General features: G+C 39.3%; 1 protein-coding gene across 1 annotated transcript; it reads right to left on the bottom strand.

Annotated features, from left to right (window-relative positions):
* Positions 1-1,386: 1,386 nt before the first annotated feature.
* On the bottom strand, positions 1,387-9,293 carry LOC148143451 (putative G protein-coupled receptor 139). The gene is made up of 2 exons (XM_087975191.1): positions 9,158-9,293; positions 1,387-2,294 (listed from the first exon to the last, which is right to left on the bottom strand). Exons 1-2 carry the CDS (start codon positions 9,291-9,293, stop codon positions 1,387-1,389), a joined length of 1,044 nt encoding a protein of 347 aa, XP_087831317.1.
* Positions 9,294-9,714: the final 421 nt, after the last annotated feature.

The following is a 9,714-nucleotide window of genomic DNA, read 5'->3' as shown; positions in this document are numbered from 1 at the left end:
GGTGGTTTGCTGTGTGACATTATTCATGATTCCACAGAATTGTTCACCCGCAACACTGACCAGTCTCTTGCATACCTCAGTTCTGTAACTTGCCTTCAAAGTTAACTAATAAAATGACCACTGACAGGAAGAGTCCACCTGCCAAATTTGAGAAGAAAAAAGAGAAACTGTGCTCGGGTTGGTCTTTTACACATCGACTCTGGGACATGGATACTGAAAATTAATGAAATGTTGGAAAGCTTGAATGGTTTATTTTTTTTATTTTCAAACAAGAAGAACGTATTTTACATCACATACATAATTGATCATTAGAATGTGTAAGCGGTAATTCACTTCAAACAGTGCCAAAAATCATGGAAAAAACAAAATAAAACCGCGCCTTGTGGAAGTGTAGGCCCTCAGGTTTCCGGGATCAAAAGCCGACACTTTATGCTCTCAAAAGAAATGGCACCTCTGATCGTCAGTCCATTGATTATAATCTCCAAGATTCCTCGACTTCAGAAGAGTTTCAGCGGATTTAAACACAACAAATGCGCTAGCATAATGTCAAGGAGAAAGTGGGGCAAAAAGGAGGAAAATATGCCAATGAAAGTAACATTGGTCAAAGGGATAATCACCATCACAACTTTTAAGGACTTTGTGGCAGAATAGATGTGAAGAAAGGTACTAATGTGACTTTGTTAAAAGTGAAATCTACTTGACATACTTTTGCTTATGCGACATTCATGGAAATTAAATATTGCCAGTTGATATGATACACTTCCACTTTCAAAATGCCACAACGCTGGTTTGTATTGCTATTGACTGTCTGCACCAATGCGATGTGAGTGTTTGCAGAGATTACTGTACACCATGGCTTGTATTCACAGACCCTTAGAGCTTCAGATACAGTCGACAAGTCGTGTGATGGAAGGTGGTACTGATAATAAATAATCATGAGGTAAAGATGATAGAAAGGTCAATGGCAATCTCAAATTCTGAGATGCAGGATTGAGATCATATTCTGTCGAATCGGAGTGAGGGCGAAGTTTGATGGACAGGCTTCGGTTCCTTTTATATACGAGTGTCTCTGTGAGATTATGGTTAGTATTGGAGTTGATTTCGAAGCAGACGGTAATTGAGCCAGACCATTGGAATCAACACAAATAAGGGAAACAACCATATAGCTGTCTATTGGGGAAAAATAAAAAAAAACAAGACAACATCAGGATTGATCCGACTTCTGTTCCTTGGCGACAAATCACGCCACAAATATCGCCAAACAACAGTATCAAGCACATTGCAATTTCATCACAAAAGGCATCTTCCTCGGTCTGTTAATGTAGCAAGGAGGACCCTGAACTGCTGAAATTATAAAATGAAATTTTTAAACTTCTGACCAGTTGATCAATGAGTGAATTTGATCATTTTGTTAATTTGAGCGAAGGGATATTTCAGCACGTTCTTTAGCTGATGTCTGAACTTAGTCTGTGTCACAGCATAAATTGCGGTGTTTGTACAGCAACTGAGGAGCTGCAGCATGAAGCCTAATTCCTGAACAAACCAATGTAGATATATAGATTCATATCCAAAATTATACATCCGATTCCAGATGGAATAAATCATTAACATTGACCATAAGACAATGAAATTTGACGAGATAACGAACAGTAAAATGATAGATTTCTTTCGATTGTCCATCTCTGGGTCTCTGGATCGCACACTGTTGTCATGATGGCGGAGTCTTCTGCGAACTCTACTGGTCACAAAAATATGTCTGACTGTGAAAATATTAAGCAACAGAATGAGTAGAAAAGGGAGGCCGGGAGTTGCAATATGGTGGATGAACTCGACAGTGATCCAGACCCGAGAGCCAAAAACACCACTTGATACATTACAAAACCAGGGGTTGTTCACCAGCGAATACCGAGCCGTGAGCATAAAGTACCAGAAAACGTTCTTTAAGCAGCTCAGCACAGTCACTGTTCCCAAAATCACAGCCGCCGTTTTCTCAGTGCAATAATTACTCTTCAGCTTCTGGCAACAAATGGCTACAAATCGATCAAAGGTGAAAGTGACCGTGAACCAGACAGAACAGTCAGTAGCTGCATAAAGCAGGACGGCGTGGATATTACATATGGGGATGGATCTCAAGAAATGAAACTGTTCCTGATAAACAATCGGAATGTGTCTCATGATCAGATCGAGGATAATGACCAGTAGATCTGCCACTGCCATGGCCACCAGATAACGACTAACACATGGAGACAATCCACAATTTGTATTAAGCAGGATGAAGATCGTGATTGCATTAACTGTGAGAAAGATAAACAAATACATTATATACATCAGCCTGGGGACAACAATATTAGTTTGATTGAGGACCTATATTTTAAAAAGTTTCCGTGTATTCAATGATTAATTGAAGCAGTTCGAGCTGAAATAACAAACGTGAAGAACTTAATTATTTCAATAAAAATAATGGAAAACCAAAGGAGGAATTTGAAAAAAATGTCACATTTACTGGCAGGAAGATCATAAGTCCATTCAGTCCCTCTGGGTCGTTTCATGACGCAACAGGGGTTGTTCACTGCCTCACTACTGCTACATAGAAGCAGGAAGAATATAATTACCACTTCTCGACTACTCTTTTGAAAGAAGAGAAAAAACATATTTCACATTCAAACGTCTTTCCCATAAAGAGCAGGATATATGCAACAAAAATCAAGGATTGCTGGAAAATCTCAGAAGGTTAGGAATACTTCTGATGAAAAATCAGTGAATCCTTCTTGAGCATAACAATGTTCAAATGTTGATTCATATTGTCAGGGAAATATCGTATAAGGGGAGTGAGATGCTACACAAGATCCTGGTGAGAACGCATTGCATACTGTGCATCATTTACGACAGGATACCCCATTCATCTCAATTCTAACTTGTAAGCTCCACGTTTAATCAATTCCTCACCATAAGACGACCCCATCTATTCTGGAATCAATCTCGTGTACATTCTCCGCACCTCCTCCAATTCCAAGATATGACTTCACAAGTAAGGAACCCAAAACTACCCACATGTGGTGTGCCCTCACTAGCATCCTGTACAGTTGTTTCAAAAGCTCCTTATTTTTCATCCCCATCTCTTTGGTATTGAACAACCATACTCTGTTTGTCTTCGTAATTACGTGCTGCACCAGCAAACCAATTTTCTGTGATTCATACACATGGACACCCAGGTCCCTCTGCATGTCAGCATGCTGCAATTGTTAACTGCAACAATAATAGTCCATTTTGCTGCTATTTTCTACCCCAGAATGGATTCCGTCGCATTTCCTAAGTTTGTGTTTCAACTGCCAGACCTTTGTACGCTGAGTTAATTTATCTAAAACCTCTGCATACTTTCAGAGTACTCTGCACACTTTGATATACTCCTCATTTTAGTGTCATCTGCGAACATGGACACACCCGCATTTGGTCGCAACTCGAAATCACCCATGTGAATTGTAGTCAATTGTGTTACGAATGCTCACCACTGAGACACACCAGCAAACCAGAAAATCAAACGTTTGACCCTATTCATAGCTTTCTGTGAGATGACCAGTCTTCTGTCCACGCTAATACATTACTTGTAAAGCTCTGCATATTTATCTTATGTAGCAGACAATGACCAAGTTTTATTCATGCAGTAGAGTCAAGTGTTGTTGCAAATGCTGATAGGCAATTAAGTCAATAATTGGAGTCGACAGCTGCTCAAAGAAAACTCGATTGAGAATTCATGAACTCAGCATATCAGTACAAGCAATGAAGTAAATTTATGTACGTACATTTCCACATGAGAGGTTGTGTGGACTCTCCATCATTAACCTTACTAAATTCCCCAATGTCATGAATTGCCTTCACCTTACACGGTACAAAAATAATAACATTTAGAAGCAATTCAAGGCATTGAACACAGATTCTAACAACATCTGAACAATAACACTGCATGATTGTGACCTTTACCATCCACGCTCTAACCGAGCAGTTTCATGACATCTACACTATGATTTTGAGCTAATATCGTAGAAGATTAACTGGTTATGTCCTGTTTGCAATAAGTAGAAATAACAAACCCCATTCAATGTCTTACTGTTCATAAATTAATGTTTCCAATAGGTGTAGAATGACACAATGATATGAAGTCTTGGGATCGTGGGTACAGTCTACATAACAGGATGCGTTGGATTTATTAGTAAAAATGAAGAAATAAAGATCTCCTGGTCCTAATCAGATTGGTTTTAGAATCCAGCAAGAGCCTGGAGACGACAGTTCAGGGGCCTGGCCTGATATGTCTGTATCATAATCAGTTATGGGTGAGGTACCTGAAAACATAAGGGTAGCGAATGTTGTGCTTTAATTCAAGAAAGGCTGTATACAAAATCCTGGGAATGATAGATCAGTAAGTTAAGTGAGAAGATTCTGAGAGGTAAGGTATACATGCATTTGGAAACATAGGGTTTGAAAATGAATTTTCAACATGGCTTTGGACGTGGGAGATTATGACTCACAAATTTGTCAGTGTTCTTTCACGAAGTCACTAAGTAGGTTCTGAAGATGTGGGTGTACCTTAAGAGAGTTAAAAGCAGCAGAAGTACCGGGCAAAGCCCCCAGTGTTCTCAATAAGACAACAATGCATGTAACACTTCGTCAATCAACGTGATTAGCTCGTTTCCATTGGGTCAGACAGAAATTCGGATTCGTCCAATCAGTTTCAATTATACCCCGAAGAAAGTAACAACTTCCAATCAAGTTTTATTTGAGTATATTGACAATCCTAAAGGCTAATGGCACAATCCAATGCTCTGGGGTATATGACCGGGGGAACATTGGACAGCTGACAGGAGAAATGTTACATCCTAGCATCCTAGTTTGAAAAATGTCTCTCTTTAAACTACCTTTTGGATTAGTAACCTGTAACGCAGAAAGTCCTAACAAGGAGAAACAAAGACACAGTTAGATCCGAAGACAAAAACCTACGGCTGTTTTGATTTTATGATTAGAATTATTATTTTGTAAATCTTAATTGTGAGTTTTATTGGACTAGTATTAGAGAATGGAACGTAAAAATAGGTCAGAGAAAGAAATTGTAAATAGTGGTAAGTAATTTTTTTCTGTTATGCTTTCAGAAATAAAGTTGTGAATTTTACTTTACATAGTTCTTGGCAACTCGATATTTTTAACAGATTGCAGCACGGGATAAATCTCTTCTGTGTTGCTGGTTTTAAAGTAATCAGGACAGTTTAAACCGTGCATAACGGCGCAGGGCGGCAGACGGAGTCTATATTGAATTCAGCAAGTTCTTTGATTAGATTGCACACGACAGGCTTCTCCGGAAAGTTCGATGGCAAGTCATTCCGGGGAGCTGGCAACTTGGATACACAATTGTCTTGATTGTAGAAAACAGAGGGAAATATTGGAAAGATTCTTGTCGGACTGGGAAAGCGTTACTATTCGAATGCCTCAGGGATTGGTGCTTCCCCAATTGTCTTTGGTAATTCTATCAATAATTTGGATGGCAATGTACAAGGTATGATCAGTAAATTTGCAGATGACAATAAAATAGACGTTATCATGGACAGTGCAGGTTGTCAGAAAGTATATCAGGATCATGATCAGCTGGGGAAGTGGGCTGAAACATGACAAGTGGAGTATAATATTGGTAAGCATGAGGTCTTGCGTTTTGGAAAGTCGAATCAAGATAGGAGTTCATGGTGAAAGGAAGTGCCTTACAGAGAGTAATTCAACAGAGGGACCCTGGAATTCAGGTTCACAGTTCTCTGAAAGTGGAGTCACAGGTAGACAGGGCAGTGAAAAAGGCTATTGGCACACTGGACTTCATCAGTCAGGACACGGACACAGAAGTTCTGACGTTATTTTGCAGTTGTACAGGACGTCATTCAATCCCAATTTGCAGCATTGTGTTCCGTTTTGATCACCTTGCTATCGGAAAGATGTCATTAAACTGGAAACAGTGTAGAAAAAATGTACAAGGATATTTCCCGGATTCAGGCATGAGTTATAGGGAGACAATCCAGGAATTTTTTTTTAGCGTTCCGGAGACGAGGGGATATCTGACATAACAGAGCATGAAAGGCCAGGGTTGGGAAATACAGGACTAGAGAACATCAGTTTAAGGTTAGAGGGGAATGAATAAAAGTGAACCTGCGGGACAACATTTTTGCACAGAGGCTGGTATGCATATAAAATGAACTGCCATTGGAAGTTTTTGAGGCGGGTACATTAACAGCTTTTAAATTCATTTGAACAAATGCAAGGAAAGGAAAGGAATAGGAGGATACAGGCCAAGTGCATAGATATGAGGTTAGCATCAATGGCCATTTTGATTAGCATGAACCAGTTTGTGCAAACGGGCCGTCTCCGGGGTGTCAGGCTCGGTAAGATAATTTAAATTAATCCTATAGACTCAACCACATGAGTTTTATAATGCCCTTAATTCGAGCGGAGCATCAAAGAGGGAATACTTCTTGTGGTATTACAGAAGCCAAAGCTTCCATAACTACTCATGAATTGAATAACTGAACCAAAGATAAATTGTCACAGACAGAATGTATCAGCAATACATCAGTAAGAAATAAGCTTTTAAGCGGGAAATACACATTCTGATAGAGTGATTGATCGCAATTAATTATGTCTTGGAAAAAAGTCGGAAGTGCGTAAATGAAACTGACTTGCCAACTGCTTCATGAGTGGCTGATTTGCTGCATTAAAGAACAACTGATTGCCCTTCAGCAGCATTCAAGAAGTTAAATAGAGTAAAGCTGTATCTTCAAACAATTAGTTGAGGACAAATGCAACAACGAACGAAGAAGCTTCTTCTGACAATGAAACATGTTGCAGTTTCAAAGACCCCAAAAGAATAATAAATACTTTGGATAGAAGGACTCTAAAGAATCATCAATATATTGCTTCGTAGACTTGAAGGGTGAAACTCTGTTTGAGATTTGTAAACCAGAACTCTCTTTTAGCAGAACTCTGCAGAACGACATTTTATCAAGATTCAACGCTGACAACATCCAGAGACATCACTGGAAGAATCGGGGACAAGTTCCATCATGAACCTGATAATATTGAAGGTACCAATATTGAACTTGGCTGGACAATGTTAAAATTCCCGCAACACCAGGTTAGAATCGAACAGATTTATTTGGAAGTACAAGCTTTCAGACCTAAAGCTTCTGCATTCAAATAAACCTGTTCAACTATAACCTTGTGTTATGTGATTTTTAACTTTGTCAGACAATAGCCAAGTTGAGTTGTGAAGCTTACCGGGTTCATTTGAAGGGTCTGATTTTGGTTGCTTCATGCAATAAAGATGAAATCATTTTTGCAATTCTTGATTGACTATGAGATTTCTTCAGACATAGCTGAATTAATGTCAACTCAGAATTCAGCACCATTCAGAATTCCTGAGATACTGAAGGGTTCTATGCCCAACATTAATACGTTACTGAGGGAATGAAATACACGGTGATCTGGATAAACTATAATAGTGTCGGAATATGTGATGGTTGAAAATAATTGAACTCCTGTAGACCACAAAACAATGGTGATCGTTGAGCAGAGTCCTGAAGGATGAACAGTATTTCGTCTGAGTTTGAATACTAGTGGAAATATTAAGGCTACCTTCTGGTTTAGGAAGAAACGATCTGAAAGATGGCCTGGATAACATGGAAGAGTCAAGTCTGGATTTAATAATAAAACAAGCGTTATTGAGCAAAATGCGGAGGCATGGGGTTGAGTGAGATCTTCACGTTTTGATCAGAAATTGGCTAGCTGAAAGAAGACAGAGGGTGTGGTGGATGGGAAATCTTCCTTCAGTTCAGTTACGAGTGGCGTATCGTAAATATCTATTGTAGGCCACTGCTGATGGTCAATTATATAATTTACCGAGATGAGGGTGTAGAAGGATGAATCAGTAAATTTGCAGATGATGCGAAGATCGGTAGAGTTATGAATAGTACTGAATAATGTTGCTGGTTAGAGAGGGGCATAGGTAAGCTGCAGAGATGGGCTGAGATGTGGCAAATGGATTTTAATGCGGAAAAGAGTGAGCTGATTCACTTTGGAAAGAGCAACAGGAATAAAGAACGCTGGGCTAATGGTAAGGTTCTTGGTAGTGCAGATTAGCAGAGATATCGGCATCCAAATGCATAGGTCTGTAAAAGTTACAACACAGGTTGATAAGGTTGTTAAGATGGCATACGATGTGTTACCTTTTAATGGTAGATGGATTGAGTTTCGGAGCACAAGATCATGATGCAGCTGTACAAAACTTTGTACGGCCGCACTTGGAGTAAAGAGTAAAGTTCTGGTCACCGCATTACAAGAAGGATGTGGGAGCTTTGGAAAGGGTTTAGAATATATTTACTGGCATGTTGCCTGGTATGGCTGGAAGGTCTTATGAGGAAAGGCTGAGGGACTTGAGGCAGTTTTCAGTCGAACAAGTTTGAGAGGCATATAATGGACACATCAGATAATCAGAGAGTTAGAGAAGGTGCACAGTGAAAACCATTTCCCTCGAATGATGATGCCTCGTAAAGGGGGCTTAGCTTTAAATTGAGTTTTGATAAACATAAGAAAGATATCAGAGGTAGTGTCTTTAGATGTCAGAATAATAAGGGCGCGGAACGCACTGTTTGCAACTTAAGGGCATTTAAATGTTCGCTGGGTAAACGTAACGATGAAAATGGAATGGTATGGTCTGGCTGGGCGTCAGATTTGTTCCACAGGTCGGCTCAACATCGAGGGCCGAAAGGCCTGTACTGCGCTGTAGTGTTCTGTGTTCTACTATCTATTTGCATTGAGGAATATTTGGGAATAAGTAATATAAAGTGCAATAGGTCAGTGTTTTGAATTGAGATACGAGAGTGTTTTAAATTTTGAATGACCCAAAAAAGGCAATGTCACACTGCTCAGCTCAGAAATAAGCAAACGGAGTGAGCAACATGCGAACACATTACCCCAGTATCTGGGATTGGTAAGGTAGAGCAATGTAATTAATCATTAGAGAATGCAGAACATGACTCGATGTGAAAATAAATATGTGCTTAGTTTTCTAGTCATAGGCAATTAATGAAGGAACCATGGTATACAGAATTATTAATGATATAAAGAAACCTACCGGGAACTCCAATGATAGCGAGGATAGGATAGTAACCTCCTTGAATTACTTCAAGTACATATTGAACCCGCTGTTCGAATTTCAGCCAGTTATAATATGTAAGATAGAAAAGTGACCAATAATAACTCTTGTCCATTGTTGTAGCGTTCAAATCTCGGGTCCTCAGATTCAGATCCATCGTTGTAATACAAATGCTTGTCAATATCAGATTCTCTTCGTTATTTATCTGTTTTCGTATGTGATGCTCCCATTGGCCGTGTTGAATAACAGTTTGAGAACAGTCCCTTATTAATAGAAGAGTGTAATCCTCGAGACTCACAATTAGCCTCCATGGAGTATGCCATTAATTATAGTCTCTTAACAAACATGATGAAATCATTTACATTTCAATATTGGGCTTCTTTTTCTCTTACCGACATGGTACTAGGGCAGAGTCCCTTGCTGTTCATGTTCTTCTTCTGTTTCTTTGATTGACAGGTCGTTTTAAACCAGAATTTGGTTTGCAGTTTTCAAGTCCTGTCATGGATTGTGCTGAGATTCAAACACAAAGGAGGAAT

This window comes from Chiloscyllium plagiosum, unplaced genomic scaffold, assembly GCF_037043375.1.
Source record: "Chiloscyllium plagiosum isolate Xiang-an unplaced genomic scaffold, Cpla_swu_hap1 HiC_scaffold_27, whole genome shotgun sequence".
Classification (NCBI taxonomy): domain Eukaryota; kingdom Metazoa; phylum Chordata; class Chondrichthyes; order Orectolobiformes; family Hemiscylliidae; genus Chiloscyllium; species Chiloscyllium plagiosum.
The sequence above is the reverse complement of the archived record's forward strand: the minus strand, read 5'-3'. Positions and strand labels throughout refer to the sequence as shown.